The sequence below is a fragment of the Dunckerocampus dactyliophorus genome, chromosome 8 (assembly GCF_027744805.1).
Source record: "Dunckerocampus dactyliophorus isolate RoL2022-P2 chromosome 8, RoL_Ddac_1.1, whole genome shotgun sequence".
NCBI lineage: Eukaryota > Metazoa > Chordata > Actinopteri > Syngnathiformes > Syngnathidae > Dunckerocampus > Dunckerocampus dactyliophorus.
In genome coordinates, this window is record NC_072826.1 from 24,952,034 (window position 1) to 24,978,210 (window position 26,177).

At 42.8% G+C, this 26,177-nt stretch overlaps 1 protein-coding gene across 2 annotated transcripts in view; it reads right to left on the reverse strand.

Annotated features, from left to right (window-relative positions):
• Window positions 1-26,177, reverse strand: part of LOC129186794 (low-density lipoprotein receptor-related protein 1-like) — a 167,210-nt gene that overhangs the window by 6,804 nt on the left and 134,229 nt on the right. Inside the window, exons 45-88 of one of the 2 annotated variants that reach the window (XM_054785404.1) lie at window positions 25,345-25,470; window positions 24,769-24,897; window positions 24,553-24,672; window positions 22,392-22,505; window positions 22,151-22,300; window positions 21,732-21,854; window positions 21,547-21,663; window positions 19,384-19,512; window positions 19,180-19,302; window positions 18,959-19,099; window positions 18,694-18,881; window positions 18,438-18,621; window positions 16,473-16,558; window positions 16,272-16,391; window positions 15,955-16,142; window positions 15,024-15,229; window positions 14,751-14,939; window positions 14,527-14,675; window positions 14,350-14,443; window positions 14,118-14,234; window positions 13,930-14,049; window positions 13,354-13,476; window positions 12,545-12,670; window positions 12,350-12,466; window positions 10,430-10,536; window positions 9,778-9,910; window positions 9,582-9,704; window positions 9,381-9,503; window positions 7,997-8,137; window positions 7,784-7,921; window positions 7,596-7,715; window positions 6,921-7,189; window positions 6,677-6,855; window positions 6,489-6,595; window positions 6,288-6,407; window positions 5,005-5,181; window positions 4,792-4,932; window positions 4,550-4,723; window positions 2,285-2,446; window positions 2,020-2,203; window positions 1,748-1,855; window positions 590-663; window positions 400-493; window positions 237-275 (exon numbers count right to left, since the gene is read on the reverse strand). In XM_054785404.1, coding sequence (XP_054641379.1) covers window positions 237-275; window positions 400-493; window positions 590-663; window positions 1,748-1,855; window positions 2,020-2,203; window positions 2,285-2,446; window positions 4,550-4,723; window positions 4,792-4,932; window positions 5,005-5,181; window positions 6,288-6,407; window positions 6,489-6,595; window positions 6,677-6,855; window positions 6,921-7,189; window positions 7,596-7,715; window positions 7,784-7,921; window positions 7,997-8,137; window positions 9,381-9,503; window positions 9,582-9,704; window positions 9,778-9,910; window positions 10,430-10,536; window positions 12,350-12,466; window positions 12,545-12,670; window positions 13,354-13,476; window positions 13,930-14,049; window positions 14,118-14,234; window positions 14,350-14,443; window positions 14,527-14,675; window positions 14,751-14,939; window positions 15,024-15,229; window positions 15,955-16,142; window positions 16,272-16,391; window positions 16,473-16,558; window positions 18,438-18,621; window positions 18,694-18,881; window positions 18,959-19,099; window positions 19,180-19,302; window positions 19,384-19,512; window positions 21,547-21,663; window positions 21,732-21,854; window positions 22,151-22,300; window positions 22,392-22,505; window positions 24,553-24,672; window positions 24,769-24,897; window positions 25,345-25,470 — 5,992 coding nt within the window. The remainder of the gene's footprint in view (window positions 1-236; window positions 276-399; window positions 494-589; window positions 664-1,747; window positions 1,856-2,019; window positions 2,204-2,284; window positions 2,447-4,549; window positions 4,724-4,791; window positions 4,933-5,004; window positions 5,182-6,287; window positions 6,408-6,488; window positions 6,596-6,676; window positions 6,856-6,920; window positions 7,190-7,595; window positions 7,716-7,783; window positions 7,922-7,996; window positions 8,138-9,380; window positions 9,504-9,581; window positions 9,705-9,777; window positions 9,911-10,429; window positions 10,537-12,349; window positions 12,467-12,544; window positions 12,671-13,353; window positions 13,477-13,929; window positions 14,050-14,117; window positions 14,235-14,349; window positions 14,444-14,526; window positions 14,676-14,750; window positions 14,940-15,023; window positions 15,230-15,954; window positions 16,143-16,271; window positions 16,392-16,472; window positions 16,559-18,437; window positions 18,622-18,693; window positions 18,882-18,958; window positions 19,100-19,179; window positions 19,303-19,383; window positions 19,513-21,546; window positions 21,664-21,731; window positions 21,855-22,150; window positions 22,301-22,391; window positions 22,506-24,552; window positions 24,673-24,768; window positions 24,898-25,344; window positions 25,471-26,177) is intronic. The other variant, XM_054785405.1, reaches the window with a different exon arrangement.

The following is a 26,177-nucleotide window of genomic DNA, read 5'->3' on the forward strand; positions in this document are numbered from 1 at the left end:
AACCAGTCCCCGCGGTCATCTGTTATGGAAATGTTTTGAATGCCCATCCCTACAGTGTGATAAAATAAGACAAAGCATGATAGACAACATGACAAACAGATCTATTCATTGCAGATCTGTCCTGTAGCTCCTAAAGAGGTGAGAGACACTCATCACGGCAAACAAACACTGCACATCAACTAAGACTAATGAGGAAAGGGTAGAGGGAAGCAGTGAGCCCCCCCAGCAACTGTTACCGCAATCGTTTGGACCCGGTTTTACTGGGCCGGCTAGACCTGAGGAGCAGAGGAGATGCCATTACAGTGCTGGTGCAAGGAAGGGAGGAAAGAAGGAAGGAAGGAAGTGGGAAAAAAGAGCAAGAGGAAAGGCCCTTTTAAATATGTTTGACCCTTGACTCACCCTCTCATCCTCCTCCTGTACCAGATCAAGGCTCCCACAGCCAGCAGAACCAGCAGGAGCAAAAGGAGCACAGGGATCACGATGGAGGTAGTGCCTACACACACAAACACGCGCGCACACACATATACACAATACATGAATGTACACGTGGCAGGTTTGAGTTCTGATGCGATGAAGTACTACTACTTACGTCCACCTGAACTGGTGCCACCTTCAGTACCAGTGACTGACTCACAGCGATGCCCCGCCCATCCAGGGGAGCATCTACACGCACACACATGCAGTAGGTATGTAAAGTATCTCATAAAAGTGAGTACACCCCTCACATTTAAACAACCATTATTATGACAGTAAATCTCCTTAAGCGACAACAAACTTGAGAGTAGTCAGTGTACAGCTTGTATAGCAGTCCGAGCGTCCCATGGTTAAGAACGCATTCCTGTAAATTAATTCAAAAGAGACTCGAGACTAGTTACGGCGTAAGAATAAGCTGTATGAAACTCAAGCGCAGCCACACTACTGTCAACAATGAACTGTTGCAAACATCATGAAGGATAAAGCTTATGTTTTTTTGTTCGTTTGTTGTATTTTAGATTTGCCTTGTTTTGTCTTGTCTTGTCTTTATTGCAAAAACAAAACTGGCTGCTGTGGACCACTACCACACCAAATCAGCATCAGCAAACTCAACTGACATCCTTTTCCCACACATACACATACAAACTCATGTTCACAGACAGTCAGGAAACACAAAACTCTTTGCCAATACACATAACTGCCAGCAGTGAAGCACTTTGGGTATCTTGAAAGGCGCTATATAAATTCTATATATGTACTGTGTACACCAGGGGTCACCAACGAGGTGCCCGCGGGCACCAGGTAGCCCCCCACAACCACATGAGGTGCCCGAAAGCCTGCTTTTCATTGAGGTTTTCAGTTAATAATGAAAGAACAGTAGAAAGAAATGCATTCTGAAATACAAAATGTGAGTTGTGGACACCAGCATTTTGTTAATGTTCTGGTAAAACAAGCATATTCGCTTTGTTTGGGTTTAAAATAAGCTCTGAAAATAAATGCTACAAAAATGAGTAGCTCTTGGCCATTTTCATTTTGTAAAAGTAGCTCTCACAAGGAAAAACGTTGGTGACCCCTGGTGTACACTGTGTAAATATACCGTGACATTGTGAATCAAAGCATGATCCCTGGGCAGTTTGACAACATTGAACCCAAGTATCCATCTAGTTACATTTCTATAATATTGTCCCTTGAGAAAATAATAAAAATGGTTGCTTTTGTGATATACTGTAATCTTGTGTGCAACAATGTGGTCTTTGCCGCTAAGTTTGCTCACCTGCACTCAGGAAGGTGGGTACGAGGATTAATGGAGCACTGGCCGTTTGCACAGTATTCATTTGTATCGCATGTGTAGCAGCTTGGCTGGATTCTCCCGTTTGTACATCTATTGAAGACAGAAAAGTGTGAGTAAAGATATACGCCGTCTGACTACGTCATCCTTCACACAACCTAGCTTGAGCAAAAAAAAGCATTTTTGGACACTAGACTGTGTGTGTGTGTGTGTGTGTGTGTGTGTGTGTGTGTGTGACAGAGAGAGAGAGCTGTTACCGGCAGGTGAATTCCCCAGTAGAAGTAAACCTGTCCTTGGGAATACACTCTCCATCACGACAATAGTGACACTTGTCGATCTCACACGTGCTGCCGGTGTACTGGGGCAGACAGCGGCACAGTTTGGAGCCACTGGCAGTCTGTAGACACGTGCCTCTGTTCAGGCAGTGGCCTTCACAGCTTCCTACGCACACAAATAGACACGTGTTGAATCCTATCCATCAGTATTTGCATTTTAAGATTTGAGATGGTCAACACCACTCACGATACTGGCACTGGTCGCCCAGGAAGTTGTGAGGACAGCTGCAGGTTGGCTGATTTCCTGCACTGACAGTACAGTTGCCTCCATTCATACAGTAATTCCTACACGTGTGCAGGTTACAGTTTGGCCCCGTAAACCCTGGGAGACATCGGCAGGTCGGAGAGCCTGTTGACATTCGGAGGGATAAATGATGAGAGAAAACATTAACCAACACAGATATCACACATCACGCATACAGTATATCATTCACACTCACATTCATACCTATGGACAACTTTGAGTCGCCAATTAACCTAACATGCATGTTTTTGGAATGTGGAAGGAAACCAGAGTACCCGGAGAAAACAAGCACGCACGGGGAGAACATGCAAACTCCACACAGAGATGCTCAATGGAGATTTGAACCCAGATCTTCCCGATCTCCTAACTGTGTGGCCAACATGCTAACCACTAGGCCACCAAGCGGCCTAGTTGTTGAAAGTGCTCAAACTTTAGGGACAACATGAATAATGAGTTTTGAAGATAACATCCTCGCTTCAGTTATGGGTTTATGTAAATAAAACAACATGGCATTTATGGCAATCTTTAATAGCTGCATCCTCCTCTTCCTCTTTTCCTTTCGGCTTTTCCCTTCAGGGGTCGCCACATCGAATCAATTGCCTCCATCTAACCCTGTCCTCTGCATCCTCTTCTCTCACACCAACTACCTTCATGTCCTCTTTCACTACATCCATAAACCTCCTCTTTGGTCTTCCTCTAGGCTTCCTGCCCGGCAGTTCAAAACTCAGCATCCTTCTACCTATATATTCCCTATCTCTCCTCTGGACATGTCCAAACCATCTTAGTCTGGCCTCTCTGACTTTATCTCCAAAACCTCTAACATGTGCTGTCCCTCTGATGTACTCATTCCTGATCCTATCCTTCCTGGTCACTCCCAGAGAGAACCTCAGCATCTTCATCTCTGCTACCTCCAGCTCTGTCTCCTGTCTTTTCCTCATTGACACTGTCTCTAGACCAAACAACATCGCTGGTCTCACCACAGTTTTGTACACCTTTCCTTTCATTTTAGCTAAAACTCTTCTATCACACATCACACCTGACACTTTTCTCCACCCTTACCATCCTGCCTGTACACGCTTCTTCACCTCTTTTCCACACTCTCCATTGCTCTGGACTGTTGACCCTAAGTACTTAAAATCATCCACCTTCTTGTCCCTTCTCCCTGTAACCTCACTCTTCCACTTGGGTCCCTCTCATTCACACGCATGCACTCTGTCTTACTGCGGCTAACCTTCATTCCTCTCCTTTCCAGGGCAAACCTCCACCTCTCTAGCTTCTCCTCCACCTGTTCCCTGCTCTCACTGCAGATCACAATGTCATCTGCAAACATCATAGTCCATGGAGATTCCTGTCTAACCTCGTCTGTCAGTCTGTCCATCACCATAGCGAACAAGAAGGGGCTCAGAGCTGATCCCTGATGCAGTCCCACCTCCACCTTGAACTCCTCTGTCACACCTACAGCACACCTCCCCACTGTCTTACAGTCCTCATACATGTCCTGCACCGCTCCAACATACTTCTCTGCCACTCCAGGCTTCCTCATACAATACCACAGTTCCTCTCTGGGCACCCTGTCATAAGCTTTCTCCAGATCTACAAAAACACAATGCAGCTCCGTCTGGCCTTCTCTGCACTTCTCTATCAACATCCTCAAAGCAAATACTGCCTCTGTAGTACTCTTTTTTGGCATGAAACCATACTGCTGCTCACAAATGCTCACTTCAACTACTCTTTCCCATAACGTCATTGTATGGCTCATCAGCTTTATTCCTCTGTAGTTGCCACAGCTCTGCACATCTCCCTTGTTCTTAAAAATGGGCACCAGCACACTTCTCCTCCATTCCTCAGGCATCTTTTCATTATCTAAGATTCTGTTGAACAACCCAGTCAGAAACTCTACTGCCACCTCTCCTAGACACTTCCAAACCTCTACAGGTATATCATCAGGACCGACGGCCTTTCCACTCTTCATCCTCTTCAATGCCCTCCTCACTTCATCCTGACTAATCTTTGCTACTTCCTGGTCCACAAAAGTCACCTCTTCTAGTCTTTGTTCCCTCTCATTTTCCACATTCATCAGCTCTTCAAAGTAATCTTTCCATCTTCCCATCACACTACTGGCACTTGTCAATAGACTTCCATCCCTATCCTTAATCACCTTAACCTGCTGCACGTCCTTCCCATCTCTGCATCTTTGCTGCATCCTACCTGTAGGAGAAGGTGTGCATGTTCCTCCATTCTTGCAGTAGTCTCTGCACTGGTCAACCTCACATCGATCTCCTCCATAGTTGGGCTGGCAGCGGCATTTGGCCTGCTTGTGAGCATTGAGGAAGCAGCTTCCGCCATTCAGACACTGCACCAAGCAAGGGCCACTGGGGGGTGCTGCAGGCAAGTACATTGTGTTAAGTTTTTATTGAGATTTGGGTGTCAGTGTGCGTGTGCTCACTTACAGATGGGTGACAGCGTGGGCGTGGGCTGCCTCACGCATGTGCCGTTGTCCAGCGTGTGCCCGTTGGGACACGTGCACACAGGTCCACTGGGGCTCAGCAGGCACAGCCATTCACATTTCTTTCGATCGCATGGGTTAGTCACTAGCAAAGACAGAGAGCATCCATTAAAAGCACGCCTTCTTCTTACTGCGGTGGCTTTTAAGTGAAACTCACTCTCGGGTTGCTTGTTGCGGTGGTACAAAACCAAATCAGTGGCGTGGTTCATTCTTGTAGTCAGGTTCTCCACATGGCCTTTGCCAAACTTATTTACACGGAAGACGTGGTTGTGGATGTAGGTGATGCCGTAGATGTAGTCTTCAAATATGTCGATACTGAAGGGTTGCTGAAGCTCTGTGTAAAAAAAAAAACAAAAAAACAAATAATTGCAAGGAATTCAAATGGGTACAAAATGTAAAAAAGTCAAACCCGCTCTCAAACAAAATTGAGTGCACAACCTTATACGTTGATGACTCACTCACTCTGCATTTTCTATTGAGTGTGAATGCTAAATAACCTGCCACTTGGCCAAAGACAGTTACAAGTGCCAACAATTTGAGAAAGATACACTAATGAATTTTAAAAATAACTCATCGCAAAGTACGATGATGGTGTCCCCTCCGCACTTCCTTCTCCGCTCTTTGACGTCTTCAACAACAAAGAGTCCTCAATAAAGATTAGATGAAGTTAAATGTTAATTTATCCATTTCATCCCTGAAGTATAATATATATATATATATATATATATATATATATATATATATATATATATATATATATATATATATATATATATATATATTAAATGTATTTTTTATTCATATTTATATGTGTCTGGAACGGATTCCAGTAATCCTGTGCCACTCCACGCTTCGAATTTCGTGGCTTCACCCTAGAGGGCTCGAATAATGTTAAAAACCGTATTTAGAAGGTTGAAAACAGTTTTCTATGCTCTAACAACCAAAATATTCAATTTATCAATAAGGAATCCTACTTTGCTTATCGCTAATTCACTTATGGTGGTCGGGTGTGGAACCGATTAACCGCGATAACTGAGGGATTACTCTAACTGAATTTACATGATTTCCTATGGTAAAAATTGCTAATTGGTTTTGTATGTATTGTCATACCTTTTGGAAAGAAACGCTTAACAAAGTAAAATTAAAGTCAAAACCTCAGTTTTCAAACGCTCCAATTTTCGTATGATTCGTTTTTTGACAAAACATTTTGCATTGGGTCTCGTAAACTCTCTCTGACTAATGAGTGGATGCTTTGTGTGGTCTCTCGACTCTACGGACAAGCTTGAGCATACGATAACTGAGACAGTGTACAAAAACTGTGATATATTTGTCAAAAACTGAATCATACAAAAACTGAGGCATTCAAAAATGGAGGTTCCACTGTATATGATAAACAATAGTTTAATAAGGTAGACTGAAGTATCTAAAGCGCTACTCAACTGTTTTTGATGCTGTGTACAGCCACAACAGCATCACTCCCGTTCAGCCTCACGCTGCCAATCAAGGACAGTTTGGCATCAGCCCAGTACAGGCGCTGGTTGAAGTAGTCCACTGCAAGACCTGTCAAAATGAGGGCAAAGATTGAAATCAAAAATGTTTATGAATTGGATAGAGAAGCCATTGTGCGTATGTATGTCTTACCAGTTGGCCACTGAATGTTTTCTTCCACCAGCGTCTCTCTCATGGTTCCGTCCATGGCAGCGGTCTCAATCTTTGGGTGGTTCCCCCAGTCGGCCCAGTACATTTTCCTAATGAATGATGAATTTCACTTGCATTACACACTTTTATCGCACTTTTGTTACTCAGCTCAAAATCTTTGTTCCCTTTACCCTCTCGGGGGGTCGACTACTATGGCGTGAGGTTCATCGATCATGCCAGAAATGAGAGTTTTGCGCTGTCCTCCGCTGAGCTGAGCCACCTCGATGACATCTCGACCAGAGTCTGTCCAGTATAGGTTCCCCGCCACCCAGTCCACGGCGATACCCCGTGGCATAGTCAGATCAGGGATCTGCATGAAAGTCCATTAAAGAACCACTTCAAATGTTAGCTAGTTTTTTGTACATCTTTACAAACCTCCACGTTGGTGACCCGTGATTCGCTCTGGCGCCGGTTTCGGTTATTGTTAGGTGACGGCGACGAGGAAGAAGGCAATTCGTACGAAGATATGCGCCCTGTGTGCCAGTTGGTCCAGTAAATGCGGTTTGTTTTGATGTGCACATCCATGGCATCGATGCGCACGTTGGCATCGCCCTGGAAAACCTGCTCATAGCGCCAGTTTGGCATGGAGGGGTCCAGCCCACGGATCTCATTGTCATCAGCAATGTAGAGCACTTGTCTCTGAGCTGGGAATGAACCAGAGAAATATTATTGGATTAGAACCGTGCATAGCCTAAATGCTCCAATTAACGCCTCTAATCAATGGCATGCCTCTGTTATTGATCGTATCATTTACACATAAGCAAACAGAAGAGGCAACTTGAAATAATGTCCCTTCCCCCCCATGGCTTTGGCGCCCCTATGTGGCGCATGTAGTGCATGCTCACTTTCTGTGCCACTGCTTTGGGAAAAATTGCAAGGCAAAACCTGCGATCTCCAACACATTCCAACAAATTGCAGAAATATTGTTTCCCAGAAGGGCTGTTCTAGTTGAAAGGGACCAACTGCATATTTTCCCTTGCTGTTGGTGTAATGGTCCCAATACTTTTGTCTATATACAGGGTAGTGTCCTAAACGTGCGTGCATACTCACTGTCAGCCTTGCAAGTGTCGTTGATTCTGGTGAAGTGCTTGTGGCAGCTGCACTTGTACGAACCCTTGGTGTTGTTGCAGATGTGCGAACACACTCCAAACGCTCCGCACTCGTTCTTATCTGTCAGAGTCACACAAAAAGGCAGTCAATCGTTGCCGCGAGAGTCCGCCTTACAAAAGGGGCCGCACCTTCACATCTGTTACGCCCGTAGGATCTGAAGCCCGGTTTGCAGGAGCAGAAGGAGCTTGTCCCGTTGACCACGCAGTGAGCCTCATCGCCGTCGCCGCACACCGTCCTGTTGCTGCGGCAGTCATTCAGTGCCGTGTCTACAAGCCAGGGGACGGTTGTCACAATTAGAACCAAGCTCACCGGTCACCGTCACGGCATCTGCCGGGTCTCACCTTTCTTATTGCAGTTGATTTCGTCAGAGCCGTAGTCCTCGCAGTCGTTGAAGAAGTTGCACCGCAGCACGGAGCTGATGCAGCGGCCACTGGAGCACTGGAACTCATCTTTTTGGCAGACAGGTGTGGACGGAAGCACCTCTGCAGAAGTCATTTATTGATTTATGTTATTAGGCTTATACATGCTTACCCAGAAAATCAATGAATCTGCAAAACAGGATGTGTAATTGTTAAGTAATGTGTGAAACTCAATTTAAAATGTGTTTAATAACTGTGAAAGGCATATTATAGGTTTTGAGAGCAGGGGTGTCCAAACCTTTTCCACTGAGGGCCACATATGGAAAAAAAAATGCTGGGCCACTTTTAAATGTTTTAAACCTATAAGCTGAGATCCTTTTGTATATTTAAAGAAGAAAACAGCCTTGCATCCCAGCTTTGTGTTACTGTGTCACTTTTTTGCAGGTTTTTAATTATTTTTTTTTTAACAAATATTTCAACTTTTTTCTTGTGATTTCTTCTTGTAATATTATGACTTTATTCTGATATTTTGACTTTATTATCATATTCTAACTTTTTCCCAACTTCATTTTACAAATATTTCAACTTTATTCTTAGTTTTTTGTTACTCATATTAAAATGTTTTTCAATAATATTTCAACTGTATGCTATTGCAGGTTCAGATTGTTATTTGCCGAATAAATAACAATAACATTTTTAGTTTTAAACAAAAACTTTCTAAAATATGTATGTTTTCTCGTTTTAAAGACAGGTGGTAAATTTGTTAAGTAGTGTACAGTAGGACAGTTGGTCCTCGGTTTATGAATGAGTTCAGTTCCTCCAGTCTACATGAAGGGCATCTTAGTTACAGTCATAAAAAGATGAAATACAAGAATTAAATAAAACCATAATAAAAAGAGAACAGTCCTTACTTTTATCCCTGTGGTTGTCCTACCTTCTTAAAATATTGTTTGAGGCTAGTCTGGAAGGTCTGCTAGTAGGCTAGTCTTCTCCTCCCAGATCTCCTTGTAACAGCGCACAGAATCCATGACCCCTCTAGTATTCATTAGCATGCAGTGATCTTTATCCTAATGATGGTCATGACAGATGAGTGGTTGAAACCAAAAGAGTGGCCAGTATTGTTCATTTTCACTTCCATGGGGATGGCTTTACTTTTCTTTGGCGCACAATGTTTTTAATGAATTTATGGGAGCGCATTTATAACCACGGTCGAGCCCCACCTGTATCTTTATTTTTCTCATTAACATAATTCCAAACATTCGTTAAAAAATGTCTCTATCAATATAACAATAGACAACAGGGTGCAAAGGAACAGACACACACTAATGTGTAATAATTTAGTAATAATTCCAATATTATAACTCACGGCAGTTGACTTCATCGCTGTTGTCCCCACAGTTGTTGACGCCGTCGCAGCGTTTTGATATTGGCAGACACACGCGGTCATTATGACAGCGGAACTGCCTCGTGGGTGGACACTGGAATTTAACTGCGAGAGAAAAGGAGAGAACCTGACAGAGGGGAAATAACTAGATCAGGGACGCTGTCAGTGGAGTGCGAGTCTTACCACATTCCTCTGGCTTCTCATCAGAATTGTCTCCGCAGTCGTCCTCGCCATCGCACTTCCAGCCCAGAGGTTTACACAGAGTGTTGTTGCACTGGAACTCATCCAGGGGGCAGTGCCTACCCACTGAAATACCACCAGGATTACAGCGTTACCTTGCTTGGTGATGCATTCAGAAGAAAAAGAAAGTGTTTCTCACCACCACTGTCACATTTCTCCTCATCGCTTCCATCCATGCAATCGGGGTCAGCATCACAGCGCCAGCGGATGGGAATGCAGTGGCCGTTTTTGCACTGAAACTGATCGCTGTCACACTTCACTTCACAGCCGTTCTGGACCAAAACAAAACAGTTCACTTCCATTAGTGCCGCCATGCGGGTGTGTCAAGGGAAAATCTGATGCTGGGTCAAAAATAGACAAGAGACGAGACAAGTTATTTGAGAATAATGAGAGGTACAATTTATTAAGTCTTGCATGCGAGGAGATAAACTGAACAGCCGGCTTCTAGAGAAGATGTCTGACTATTCATGCTAAAATGTTATATAAAATATAGGAAACCACATATGCGAGGAAAGGGGGGATTTCCTCCTCCTGCGAGGGACAGAGACGGTGAAGGGCTGACTCACATGGCTATTTGAATCAGGTGATAAGTATGTGGACGACTTGTTTTGGAAACAAGAGGCCTCTGGCCTCGAGCAGATAATCATAGCAAGTCAGTAGGGCATTCAAGTGTACTAATATTAGTCAAATCAAATGGAATAATGGAAACAAAACATTTTATAAATGCAATAACAAACCATATGTTCCTAACAGTGTGTATTTGTTTTTAAATAAGAAGTGCTGAGTGATACCTCATCTGAGCCATCTGCACAGTCATGATCGCCGTCACACTTCCAGCGCCCGGCAATGCAGCGGCCATTTGTGCAGGCAAACTCGCTCTCAGAACACTGGCGAGGCACTGACAGAAGAGAGTTATCACTTTAGGAGGATGAGAAATAAGTGTGGGGGAAGAAAGGATAGGAGGAGCAGGAAAAAGGAGAGAAAGCACTGCAAAAATAAAAAAATAAAGGCTGCTCCTGTTGCGAGACAGGCGGTTGTAAACAAAAGAGCTCAATAAAGTTCGACAGGAATGACTCATGGGGAAGCAGAGGTGGGGGTGGAAGAGCATACGGCACACGATGGTACAAAGTGGAGGATTTGGGGGATCTGAAAGGATTGAAAGCGGACAGTACAAGCTGGGCACATAGCTGAAGATTCTGGAGGTGAGACTATGAAAACACCTACCTCTGGCTCACGGCGACGGGCCAGTGTGAAATACAAAATAGACATGAGATGATATGAGGTGTGCAAATGACCACAGAAGTGATTCAGACGGAATCACAACCATGCATGTTGGTTGAATCAATTTAACGGCAAAATACAGTGAAATGTGACATATTGCTAACCACTCCTTCAGTAATGTGACACGTTCCCTAAACTTGCTAACTAGAAACGGGGCAATGGGAGTCCAAATTTAAAGTTGAGGTGCACTCTTATTTACTCATATTATGTCTACTGTACTAGATTGGGCAGTACGAGTGTAAAAGTGACGATAGTAGTGTTATTTCATGTGTACAGGGCTTTAATAATGTCAAAAAATGTAATTAGAAGGTCGTAAACAGATTTTATATGCTCTATGAAAATATTAAATTTATAAATAAGGAATACTACTAATTCATTTATCACGGCCTGGTCTGGAACCAATTAACCGCGACAAACAAGGGATGACTGTAAAATAACTGTACAATGCTAGGTTCATGAAAAATAGTGGCTAACAAAACCTTGCACTCACCAAAATAGATGTCCGTGATAACAATTGTGATGATTTGGACACCACATGATTTTTAGATATCGATACATAATTAACTGAGTATCGTTTCATTCACATAGAGTCATTTGGTCCCATCTAGTTTCCTGCTGTATAGCGGGTGTGTGTTAGAAGCAAAACAGAAGGTATTCAAGGCACTTCCTGTGGCAGACACGAAAGGTAACGATTGTTATAGGATTTCCGGAGTTCCGGTACTTGGTCAATATTATCTGTGTAGCAGAAACTGCGGGTGGACTACACATCATTTTACAGGATGCAATCATACTTCATATCAGAGCCACTCAATAAAACCATGATATTCCTGTCAGGGTTTTGTGTCCTCCCCCTTAAAATCTTAAAAAGATTAATTTTTTATCATCATTACACTACAATAATGTAACAATTACAACCATGGAATCTCCATCTGCAGGTTTGGAGAACGTGTCATGTACAAACATAGGACACTTTTTAGGTACACCTGCACAATCTAACACAATCCAGTATTTAAAATCGCTGCATTCCATAAAACTGGGAAGTTGGAAATGATCTTAGAACTGGAATGCCGCTTGAGGTTGGAGTTCCTGCTCGTGAAAGACCATAAAAGACTACGGCTACCAAACAAGATTAGGATTTTGCCAACGGTCACGTAATCAATTCACAAAGCAAATACAGTGCAAGCTTATCGCAGTCGTCAGCCATGTTTTTTGTTTACATTCCGGGGCATATTTGCATGGTATGTTAGGTTTGCTATGACGTGGTGTTATGTATTCACCAGCGCTGGAGTCCTAGATTCAGTTCAGCTCAAGGGCAGTATTTGTGGTTGTAGTTTTAAACTGCACTGAACCACATTGAGAGGTTATTATCTCACCAAATAGTGTAATGTTATGGTGCGAAACTCACAGTACCATTCTTAATGAGAACTTACCACACTTGTCTTCGTCAGAGTTGTCCCCACAGTCATTGTCGTAGTCGCACTGCCAGCGTCCGGGCACACAGCGGTTGTTCTTACAGCGGAACTGATACGGCTCACAGGTCCGTTCATCTGAGTGTCAAAGTGACATCATGAGTACAGGCATCTGTTTCTGGCTTTTGTCTTAATCTACAACACCTGTCTGCTTACCACACTCCTCCTTGGGTTCATCTGAAGCATCGCCACAGTCGTCCTCGCCGTCGCACTTCCAGCGTGCCGGGATGCAGCGGCCCGAGTCCTTACAGCGGAACTCGTCCACACCACATGTCATTTGGGCTGCACCACAGAGGATTTTAGGAATAGAGGTACTTTCATGCCTAGTTCATTAAGAACTATGTAAAAATAGCTGAAATTGTTCTCAAAACTATTCAACCACCATTATAAATTCTAGGTTTCCTCATGTTATATTATGCTAGGCTATGCTGGTGTTAGGTAATGTCATTTTATTTTATGTTGCTTTGCTATCCTATGCTATGCCATGCCATGGTTGTGCCATATTACACATTACGTTGTGTTATGCCATGTCATGGTATGTTATTTCATGTTATGCCGTTGTGTTTTTAGTTATGCCATGTTATGTTATATTAAACCATATGTTATATTATGTCATGGTATGTTATGTTATGCTATGTTCAGTTATGCCATGCTACGTTACGTTATAGTATGCCTGTCATGTTTAGTTCTGCCATGTATATTATGTTATGCCATGGTATGTTATGTTATATTATGCTATGCCATGTTATATTATGTTACATTACATCATGTTGTTATGTTTGGCCATGTCTGTTATGTTATGCTATATTATGTTGTCAAAAGTCATGTTCGATGAGAGATACGAAGGTTTTGAAGACTTTAACATAATCAAAAATGTACAGAATCTTGCAAGCATATGTATCCAGGTGAAAATGTACATAATAAATACTGATGAGAATAGCCGTGTGTGGTCAGCTGGGTCTTACTGCAGTTGGCGGGCTCATCAGAACCATCCACACAGTCATTGTCCCTGTCGCACACCCACACCCTTGGGATGCAGCGCTTGGTGACGGCACACTGGAACTGGTTGGGGGCGCATGTCACCTCCGCTATAACAGCACAGACAGACGGACCATGAGCCCAGCTGACTTACAGACACAGCAAACACAACAACACTAAAATCGAATGCCCTAAAGCAGGGGTCACCAACGTTTTTCCTTGTGAGAGCTACTTTTACAAAATGAAAATGGCCAAGAGCTACTCATTTTTATAACATTTATTTTCAGAGCTTATTTTAAACCCAAACAAAGTGAATATGCTTGTTTTACCAGAACATTAACAAAATGCTGGTGTCCACAACTCACATTTTGTATTTCAGAATGCATTTCTTTCTACTGTTCTTTCATTATTAACTGAAAACCTGAATGAAAAGCAGGCTTTCGGACACCTCATGTGGTCGTGGGGGGCTACCTGGTGCCCGCGGGCACCACGTTGGTGACCCCTGCCCTAAAGTAAACTTTCTGTACCACAATTGTGGGCACAGAAGTGCGAGCGCTACTTACGGCAATCTTTCTCATCCTCTCCCTCTCCGCAGTTGTCCTGTCCGTTGCAACGGAAGATGCCAGGGATGCAGCGACTAGGATGGGTGCATTTAAACTGACTGGGCAGGCACACATGGATGTCTGGAAGGTGGGTCGCAAAGGATTTAGTACTGCTAGGAATATTCTAAACAGCATATGCATGTGCGTACCGCAATTGGCCTCATCTGAATTGTCTTGGCAGTCATTGTCTCCGTCGCAGATGTAGGCGGGATTTGTACAAATTCCTGTTCCACACTGGAACTGACCTGGTCTGCACTTAAACTCAGCTACAGAAACAAAAATAAGACAACATGTATTATTATTGTATGCCTACATATAAATATACATGTACTGCTACTACCACTACTAGGGGTCACTGTTGAGGCACTACACATCACTTACGGCAGTCGGCGGGCTCATCCGAGCGATCCCCACAGTCGTCTTCTGTGTCACACTTCCACCAAAATGGAATACACTTGTCATTTTTGCAAACAAACTGAAGAGAGAGCGAGAGAAAGGATGGTTTATGTTTTAGACATAAGGTGTTACCACTGGGAAAAGCCATTTAAAGTCGCACACCTGACTGGCAGTGCAGTTGGACAAGCACTGTTTGCCATCTGCTGCCAGATAAAAGTTAGTGGGGCAGGCGCATTTGTAGCCCCCTCCGGGTGACAGCAGGCACAGGTTGCTGCAACCGCCATTGTTGTTCTGGCAGGGGTGATCGGCCACTGCAGAAAAAGAACATTTCAATGTAATCAAGTCCAGGTAGGATATGAAGGATCCACAAGGTGATTTGATCATACCCTCTGGTTGACGATATGGGTGGTAGATATGGACATCCATTGGTCTATGTAAGGTGCTAATCAGCATGGTCTTGTTGATTCCCAGAGTCTTATGAGCTCTGTTGATGGACTTGGTCTCCCAGTCAGTCCAGTAGATGTACTCCTCAAACAGAGTCATTGCAAAGATGTGTGGGATATCCTGGGCCAGGACTATGTGTGCAGGGTGGAGGGAATCATAAAAGTTAGTAACCAAAAAAAAATCACAGTAAAACACTTTTTTAACATGTGCGTTACCTGTGTGTCTGCTGGTTCCGTCCAGGCTGGCGAAGGCGATGTAGTCCTCTCGGGCGTCGGCCCAGTAGATGCGGTCGTTGACAAAGTCCAGTGTTAGGCCGTTGGGCCAGGTGATCTTGTCCTCCACAATGACACTCCTGTTGGTGCCGTCCATCCCAATCCTCCCAATGTGAGGGGTGTCTCCCCAGTCTGACCAGTATAAGTAGCTGTCAAACACATGTGCCGTATTACAATTGCTGCCTGATGACATAGACAAAACCAAATGCACACCAGGGCAGGCAGAAAAGATCAACTAATATAAAAAAATACTATGGAGACATAAAAACGAGATAACGTCGCGTTCCACACAGCAACAAACTTGCTAGCTCAGTTTGTACGCAGTCTGGAATCATTTCAAAGTTTCACCTTTGAATTGCAATCTGCAAAAAATATAAAGTGCTGCAAGGGGGTGGAGGTAAGGCGCCTTCCTTTAAAACAATATCACACCTTGAGAAGAATCACTGACAACCTCCACAAGCAATCAGTGGAGCAGTGCTGAATGAGCCCAGTTTATAATTTCACTGATTTTATTAGCGCAGCGTTTCATATGGTGCCACATCCAAATTGTATTGTTGTCAGCATCATTTAATGTATTTGTGAATTTATTAAGACTAACCTGTCTTGCTTGTTAATAGAGGAAGAACATGTTATTTTAGTAGATTTTTTTAAAGGCTATTTTGTTGAGACAAAATGTTTACAATAAATATAGCACTTTTTTAGAAAACCTACATTGCATATTGCATATTTGTGAAAAGCATCCAGTGGCATCGCATTAAAGGAAGCATAATGTGTTCATTCATTACAACATTAAGAGAAAGAACTTCTGCCTATATCAGTATCCATTATATTTAACAGAGTAAAACCCATTTCTCACTCTCTGTTTTGGTCTTACCCATATCGCACATCCACAGCTACGGCTCGAGGTTCTCTCAAGCCATTGTTGACCAGTACTGTGCGGTATGCCCCATTCAGCTTCGACACCTCAATAGTGTCCCGCCCCTTATCGCACCAGTACAGGTTTCCTCCCACCCAGTCCACTGCCAGCCCATCTGGGTTGCTGAGTGATGTGCGGTGGAGAACCTGTCAATCAAACAGAATCTACTTTGTCAACACCTCACAGTCATTTTTTTTTTTTTAAGTAGTGTAATTTCCCATGGAAGTGTCTCCAAACTTTCGACTGGTAGTGTAAATGGCAGATTTAATATTGACCTGAACATCACTGCCATTGATGTGCATGCGCCGGATCATGCTGCCCTGCGTGGTCACATCGGTCCAATAAATCATCTGCTGACGATAGTCAAAGTCCAGAGCCACTGCGTTGTTCAAGCCCTGTTAAGGTGTAGGCAGCATATTAGTCAGAACCACACTAAAAGCTGAACAGTGCAATGTAATGATAGCTGCAGATCTCACCTGTTTAAGGAGAGTGTAGTTAGAGCCATTCAGATTGAGCTTCCGTAGGTAGTAGCGGTTGGCAAAGATGAGGAAAGGCTCTTCATCTGCACAAATGAAAACATCATATAGAACTGCAGAAGGCAATTTGTGCAGAAATTGCGTGTGAAGGCTGAAGATTTACAGTGCATCTGAAAGTATTCACAGTGCTTCACTTCTTGTCCCAAAATAACATTTGTTAACATATTTATAAATTTTTTTTCAAATGTATTTAAAAAAAAAGAACTCACATTTACACTACATGAAGCAATTTCAGTAGAAATTTCATGTCAATGCTGAATTGTTGAAGCTGAACTGAAATGTAGAGTGAATGTTGAATTAACCTAAAAATGTGTTAAATCTATCCACCGACTGAGGAAAGAACCAGCAACCATCAGGTTGGGAGATGAACACTTAACGACCTCAGCCATGCCACCTTGCACAGACTAAGCACAATGTTACATGTAATGTTAAATGTAAAGCAAATTTCCACCAAACATTGAAATTCTCCTTCGGAAAAATGTCACAGAAAATCTTGACTTATGGAAAATGTGGGAATTTTTAGAAAAGTCCTGCTAGAATCCTACAAGTCCTGAATGAGCTGAACATTGTGATGTTGGAATGCTTTGAAGTGGTTGAGAAACGTGGGAGTAGTTAGCAGACAAAAAAGGGCGGAATTTGAAATGGTGAATTGCAAAAATAGAGAATGATTACTGAAATGTATAAATTCACTGAACCATTACATGAGGACAGCGTTCGGACCACCTTTTACAGGGCAAAAGTCCCCCCAGATTCTATTACTCTAACAACTGTGAAATGAGTCTAGGAGTCTCAAGGACATTTTACAATGCAATTCAAACAGGAGTCAATACAAGCAATTGCAATGCCAGCACTGGAGAGAGCAACAAGCTGCCAAAAAAGGTTTAGCAAAGTCCAATCGATCTCCAAAGTGGAACTTTTTCCACTTTCTTTTATGACTTCTGTCAGAGAGGTGGTACAATGGGTGTAAACTTACCATTTTTCATTGTTAGAATGTTAGGCACAAGCTCGTCTAATTGCTGCTCAGACAGAGATTAAAATGGTGGCGTATCTACAAACTATGTTTGTGCGTGTGTGCGTGCGTACAGATAAAAACAGGGTGCCTCTTTTCCAAGTGAAAGGTCTTCTGAGTGTGTCTCGAGACTGGAAAATATTCTATTCCTAACAACAGAGGCTCGAACCAGCAACATCGGATTGGGAGACAACCAAGCTACCACGTCAGCCTGTAGAATAAGTGAAATGTTACAGTAATGGAAAATGAAAAATGATTTTTCAACAGTAGGGAGCACCATTTAATTTGTCCATTCATTTTTAGCAGACTAAAAACGGCAACATTTGAAATTTTGGAAAGCAAAAATGCACACACCAAGCATCGGATTGGGAACCAACCTCTTAACCTCCTGAGCCGTGTCAGCCTGTGAATTTGCTGAATGTTGCAGTCATGGAAAATGTTAAATGATTTTCTACCCTTAGGGGGCGCCAAATAAATTGCCCATTCATTTTTAATATGCTTTGCCATGAAGCTTAAAATAGAGCTTAGGTGCATTCCGTTTCCACTGATCATCCTTGACATGTTTCTACAGCTTCATTGGAGTGGGTAATTCAGTAGATTGGACATGATTTGTAGGGGTACACACCTGTCTATTAAGGTCTCACACTTGACAGAGCATGTCAGAGCACAAACCAAGCATGAAGTCAAAGAAATTGTCCAGAAAACCTCAGAGACAGCATTGTCTCAGGGCACAAATCTGGGGAAGGGTGTAGAAATTCTACTTTAAAAGTCTCAACGAGCCAGTGGTGTGCGCTGTGAATACCTTCCGGATGCACTGCACAGTTTGTGTTTTTTTTCTGCTCCAAATTGAATAATCAATAGCGAAAATGAATGTGATGTTTGGCAGTGCCTCTTACCAGATGTCGATTTGCATATGGTTGGATTTTCAGGGCTAAGTTGGAAACCGTCTACGCACAGACAGTGGAAGCTGCCGTGTGTGTTGATGCAGCGCTGTGTGCAAGGGTAGGTGCTGGTGCACTCATCCACGTCTACGCACGTCTTCCCGTCGTCTTTCAGCCGGAATCCAGGGTGGCATCGACACTGAGAGGCGACCGAGCACACGACAGGTAAAGCTCATGCCACTTTCAATACGCTCTTAAGATGTTCCTTTACCTTGAAGCCTATCTTCAGGTCCTCACAGAGCTGAGAGCAGCCACTCAGTTTGCTGTTCAGGCACTCATTAATGAAGCAGTTGAGCTCATCCGAGCCGTCGCCGCAATCGTCCTTATGGTCGCAGAGTAGTGTCTCATTGACACACTTTCCGTTGTTGCACGCGTACGCCGTGTCGTTGCATTTCTTCTCTGCTCCACATGTAAGGAGAATCAAATTGTTACGTTAACCTGACTTCCATGAAGGTCATTCCCTGCTGTCATATAACCTGGTCCCGTGCAGCGCGGATTCTTGGGGGCTTCGTCTGAGTGGTCGTGGCAGTCAAAGTCTCCATCGCATTCCCATGAGCTCTGGATGAGGCAGCGTCCATTGGCACAGCGGAACTCATTGGGTCCGCATGTTGGATACTCTGCAGCATGTACAGTATAGGACCCATGTTAGGAAACACACACCACCGTGGCTTCGTATGGATTAAGACGACCCACTCACCACACTCCTGCGACTCGTCTGAGCCGTCGCTGCAGTCGTTGTCGTGGTCGCACACAAAGTGCTTGGGGATGCACTGCCTGTTCTGGCACATGAACTCGTTGTTGCGACATGTGTTGTTAAAGACTGGGGCACAAATAAAAATGGAAAGGAATATTATGTATATATTTTGTCCTCTCTTTGACCATGAGCTTGCTCTGCTCTTACCACAGCCAGCTTTCACACTCTCATCAGCCCCATCGGGACAGTCTTTGTCACCGTCACACTTCCAGCGCTGAGGGATGCACATGTGGGATCCAGGACATTGGAACGCTTCTGGACTGCATGTTTTTGTTTCTGTCAGTTAAGTAGAGTAGCCATTAAACATACAGTCTGTGTTTGACAGCAATCATCAGTATCTGGGACCACTTTGGAGACATCATATTGACTTGATTGTAAGATGTTATTTTTTCCTAAAATAGTTACTCAGTTCATACCGGGGGTCAAGAGACACATGCGAACCAATAAGTGTTATCCCAGAGCTTTTCAGCTTTTTGCACGCACATACACACACACCAGTTATCTGGAGAGATGCAGCCGATTTCTATGATTTTTTATTATATATTATTATCTTTATTATTGGGCCGCACGGTCTAGTGGTTAGCACGTTGGCCAATACAGGAACAGCCTGGAGATCGGGAACACCTGGGTTCGATTCTCCCCTGGGCATTTCTGTGTAGAGTTTGCATGTTCTCCCCGTGTGCGCGTGGGTTTTCTCCGGGCACTCCGGCTTCCTCCCACATTCCCAAAACATGTAGGTGAGGTTAATTGGCGACTCTAAATTGTCCATAGGTATGAATGTGAGTGTGAATGGTTGTTTGTCTATATGTGCCCTGTGATTGGCTGGCGACCAGTCCAGGGTGTACCCCGCCTGTCGCCCGAAGTCAGCTGGGATAGGCTCCAGCATGCCCCCGCGACCCTAATGATGAAGCGGTATAGAAAATGGATGGATCTTTATTATTATTATATAATATATATTATTCGTCTGTGTAGGCTCTCAGTCGTACAGGAGTTGTCCATCGAGGGAAAGGCTTCTTGAGACGTCATCTGTACTTCTGTGAAGAAGGTGTCGGACGTTTCGCTCCTCATCCGAAGAGCTTCGTCAACGAACTAATAAGTGCTGGTAGCCTAGGCCTTAAATACAGTAAGAGTGGGCGGAATTGGTGTGCCAACACCCTCCTCCTATTGGTCCTATTGGTGTTGTCAATATATATTATTATTATATTATAATTTTTTATTTTAAGAACACTCCGATGATCAGCCGACAATCAGTATTGGCCAATTTCAGTGGAAAAGCATATGATCGGATATGTCGACAAATGCCTTTCAACGCCGATCACAACAGCCGATGGCCTCTGGCTAGTACTATTGCAGCCTTTCGCGATGCCTGTGTGCAGTGTCGTGTTCCTTTCCCACTTTCCTTCAAACTGCACAGGCGTGCCAAAGCCAAACCAAACATGTCTGCTGTGTCGAGCTTACCTGCCATTTGTGAGCGTAATATAAGATGAAAAACGAAAACTATCTTGTAGGGGTAGCACGTTAAAAAGCTTTTATTTAATAATGCATTTGAAGAACAAACACTTGTCGGAGTAAGGTGAGTTTTCGAGGCTCGCGGTGCAGCATCAGTCAAACGGCAGGTACAGGCAGTCACCCGTAGTCATCCTCTGTAAATTTCACCACTGATATATGCTCCCTTGAGGAAGTAAGTAAAATATGTTTATATCTTAATTAAGGTGATTTTATAGTTCCTTTTTATGTATGGGCCTCATGAAAAAAAAATATGTTGGCCCCCCTTTTTATTTTTTATCCATCCATCTTCTATGCCGTTATCCTCACTTGGGTCACAGCTATCCCAGCTGACTTCGGCTGAGAGGCGGGGTACACCTTGGACTGGTCGCCAGCCAATCACAGGGCACATATAGACAAACAATCATTCACACTCACATTCATAGAATGAAAATGAAAATGCGGTTGTAGGCTTAGCCTGACGTCCAGGCAAAAGGCTAGACTGTGATTCGATTGCATCTGTTCCATTGATCATCTTACATTATCATTCATGAATGGTGAGTACTTATTTATCCTTTGAAATGTGCTTAATAAATACGTGTGGCATATTTGGGGCTTAAACCTGGATTGTGCTTCTATACATTTTGTTAGTCTCCTTCGTCACAAAGAATGACAGAGAGACGGGAAGGTGTCAAAAATATACATTTTCATGGCTTAATTTACTCACGTTTATTCGCTTCTCTCGGGTGGTCTCAAAACGTAAACCTGCATATACTGTATATGGCATACATACGTATGTTGACATTGATGGTCCTCGCCACTTACTGCATTTGCTGTCCTCGTCGCTGCTGTCGCCACAGTCGTCAGCTCCGTCGCACACCCATGAGTTGGGAATGCAGCGATGGTTGCCACACTCAAACTGGGAGGCTGAGCAGAATTTACCTGAAAGATCCAGACAGAGGGTGTGTATGAAGCGTACGTAGCGGTATAACATAACGTAACTTGCTTACCGCAGTGAGCCTCGTCTGCACCGTTCTCGCAGTCGTGCTCTTTGTCGCAGGTCCAGCTCATCGGGATGCATCGTCCGTTGGGACACGCAAAGAAAGGCGTCGGGCACTTTGTTTTGCCACTTCCTGGTAGAGCACAGAGTTATATCAACATGATATCTTAAGAACATAAGAAGATGCTCTTCAAGAGTTATTTGTCATGTCTGTTTCATCTAGAATACCGTGGTACCCCGGTTTTCGTTATTCATTCGCTCCAAAGGAACTGAACCAAACCGAATCCTGCGAAAACTGGGGCGTATGAAAACCGAGGTGCCACTGTAATATGAGTTAGGCATCATGCTCTGATCCCCAAGTGCAAAACAACCTTTGTCCCAGATCACTGCCTTCTCATTTAGTGAAAATCAATGTGTACTGCAGAGAACCTGGGCAGTTTCTTTCATCTGAGAAGTCTCCACAGTCGTTAGCTCCGTCACAATGCCAAGAGGGGTCATAGCAGAGGGTGGTGAACTCGCACTTCTGAAATGTCACTCCTTTCACTCCCAGGCGGAAATAACTGGAACAGTCTGTGGCCGCTTCAAAAAAGAGCAAGGAGAGAGACGGGAAGTACTTTACAGCACGGCCTCTTGAGGGATTCTTTTGTCAGCCTTTTTAATTCTAACTTACTGCAGTTCATCTCGTCACTGGCATCCTCACAGTCCACTTTCTGGTCGCACTTGCTGGAGTTGAGGATGCAGCTTCCATCTCTGCACTGGAATTGTTCCGCCGAGCACAGCGTGGCTGACGAGCACAACGTAAAGCTTAGTTTGATTGTCACTTCATATGTGTCTGTCTGTGAAATTCATGCTGCTGCTTATACCGGTATTGGTTGGTATCATTATTGGTAATGAGGTGCTGGACAATATCGAATATCGAGCATCTCTCCGAAACATGCAAATCAACCCCAGTTAAAGACTTTGTGAAGATGATGGCTGAAACGAGTCTTGTACCGACCACTCTACCAAGAAGAAGCCTTTAATCCAAAAGCAACTTTAAAAAGCAAGAATACAGATTATTCAGAAATACAGATACAGAAAAGACCCTCATTTTTGGACAAATGTCCTGTGGTCTGATGAAGTGGAACTGTTTGGCCTTGATGGCCATTGTTACATTTGGAAGAAAAATGAGCACGCTTGTAAACCTGAGAACACCATCCCAACTGTAAAGTGTGGGGGTGGCAGCATCATGTTGTGGGGCTGTTTTGCTGCAGCAGGAACTGGTGCCCTTCAGAAAATAGATGGCATCATGAAAAAAGAACATTATGTGGGAATACTGAAGCAACATCTCAAGCCAGCAGCCAGGTAGCTGATCTTGGTCGCAAATAGAGTCTTCCAAATGGACAATGACCCTAAGCCAGGGGTGTCCAAAGTGAGGCCTGCAGTTGTTTTTGTATTGGCCCGTGGCACATTCTAAAAATATAATTTAACAATTTTTTATAAGAATGAAGTCAAAATGTTCAGAGAAAAAGTGTTAATCGGGAAAAGTCATAATATAACGAGAATAAAGGCGTAATATTATAAAGGAAAATTAAGTCATTTTAGTATCATAATGTTGTAATAGTAAAGAAAAAATGAGTTTTTAAAGTCATTATATTATGAGACACAAACAAAACAAAATGATTTATTTTTTTAGAAAATTAGATTGCGGAAAAAGTTATGTTAAAATATTATGGGAATAAAAGTTATTCAATAATTCAATATAAAGTTATAAAAGTCATAATTATGGGAAGAAAAGTTACAAGAAGAAAGTTGAAATAGATGGAAAATTAAAAAAAAAAAACCAAAAAAAGCAGAAAAGGAGAAAATTGCTGTAATTTTAGGAGAATGAACTTGTGATATTTGGAGGAAAATAATGTCATTTTAGTAGCATAGAGTTATAATATTTTTAATATTTAAGTATGTTATTTAGTTTAAAAGTTGTAAAATTATGAGAAACAACTAAAACAAATAAAGTTGCAATTTATGGGAAATTAGTAAAATGGATTATGGGAATAAACTCATAATATTACGAGAAAACATTTTACAAAGATTATTTAAGAAGAAAGTTTATTTATTGGGAAAATTTTAAAAAGCAACACATTTCACACTAATAATAGGCTTTTTCACCTTTAATCACAAAGCTGAGAAGGAGTTTTTCCTGAAATATACAGTCGTGCCTCCTTTATCACGGTTAATCGGTTCCATACCGCGAAAAGTGAATATCCATGAAGTACGATTCAATATTATAAATGGAATGTTGTAGTTAGGGCATAGAAAACCTCGCTATGACTTTCTAAATATGGTTTCTAGCATGATTAGACTGTCACCTTTAGTCACCTTTACACTCCTATTATTCTTTGTTTGCACCGCATTGCTCATGTGCAGGTTATGGGATCACAAGAGACGGCCGCCACTTTAAACATAGCATGCTACTGACCTAACTAGTTTTATTGTATTTACTGTATTGTCAACTTAAGAAAGGGTTTCAAACGGAGTGGGGAAGAAGGACAAAGTAAGAAGCCCAAAACTTAGCACTTTCACACAGAATGGGAGAATTTTTTTTCAGTGTCATGTCGGACATGTCATGGCTGACTACAAGCAATCATGTCTCATCAATGTTTTGTGTCATTACTGACGCCTAGTGACCAGAACACTGCACATGACTTGTCTTTCAATATTTTTTGACTAATAATAGTCCATAGGCAACCATGAAACAGCAATAATATATTCATCAATTATTTTTTTCAATGTAAATGTAGAGTGTATATAAACTCTTGGTTTCAACTGTATATGGAATTGAACAGACTCACTGTTACAGAAAAGCTCATCGGAATTGTCTCCACAGTCATCCTGTCCATTACACCAAGAGTGATGCCCCACACAGCGGCCGTTAACGCAACGCCTGTAGCCCTTCTTGCACACCCGGTTGGCTAGAACACAAGCCAAGAAATGATATCAAGTGATGCTGTATTAGCGTACAGAAAGAAAATCAACCTCGTCACCGCAGAGAAAGAGTGTCTCCTCACCACAGTAAGACTGCTTCTCATCAGACTTGTCCTTGCAGTGGGCCATGCCGTCGCAGGTCAGCGTGTAGTTCACACAGTCTCCGTTTCCACACTCAAACTCGTCAATGCTACTGCAGGTCGTGTTGAGAGCTAGAGGGCGGAGAAAAGACATTCGCTTGGTACTGCTCGTTCCAACAAATTCAAGCCTAGTGTCAGGCTCACCTCTTCCAAATGACAGATTTAATTTTAAAAAATACACACGTCTTGAGACACCCCCCTAATCATTTAATTGGTTGATGATTAAAGCCGTTCAAGTTAAATAGGACAAGCCTATGGGAACAGCTCCCTTTCCTATGTGGCATGACTGTGCCCCAGGGTCCATTAAAGCATGCTTGAGTTTGGAGTGGAAGAGCTGCCCTCAATATCCAAAATAACACCTTCCAAAATAAGTCTTAACAAAAGAGTGTCCATCCTGTGTCCCAATAGTTTGTCCATATAAATATTTTTTCCCCATATTTATTTGGTCTCAACTCTCTTGACTCTCTTAACGTGACTGTAAAGATTCCGGAGCACATCCAAGCAGTATTATCGTATTACCAATGCAAGTATTGTCCTCCAGAAGCTTCCTGTCGCCACGGCAACTGCAGTTGACCCTCCCCTCAGACGTCAGCAAGCACAAGTCCTGGCATCCTCCGTTGTTGACGCGACACAGCGAGAACTCGCCTATGCAGGGAGCAGGAACGTTAGGAGGAACACACATCTCGACATCAGTACAGTGGATCCATTCTCAAACTGTGGTGTGAGTGCCACTAGGGGTACGTGCGCTCCATTTAGCAGTAGGCAGGAACAGCAGAGATTGTTTTTTTTAACTCGTGAAGCACATGCGACGGTTTTCTTTGTCTAAAATACAGCTAATTAATGTCAGAGACGTGTTGCATTGTTCATGGTACAAATATTCCTTATTTGAAAATAATTCAACTTGACACGTTTTCATGCCTCATACCACAAGTGTACTTGAAATTGAACCAAAAAAAATGTACTTAAAAAATAATAGAAACAGTCACATGTCTTTATTGGCTCATTTTTGCTATTGTAACAAATACATCACATCAGGCTTTTGCTTCACTTCTTTTCAATATATTTCCAATTTAAAGGCTTGTGTTTACGCATTATATTAGGGCACAATTTTGGGTAAAAATCTTGTCAAAAAACAACTCACATAGAAAACTGGAGCGATTTCAAATACTTAGTTTTGACTGTATTATTAGCAAACAAAAATGAAACTATATAACTATATACAGTATACCGCTTTTTTCATAATTTGTAGGGGGTTTACTTCTGCTTGTCCCTCATTTGTGGTTTACTTCCATCATTTGTAAGGGTTTCCTTCTGCTTATCCATCATTTGTAGGGTTTTACTCCCGCTTATCC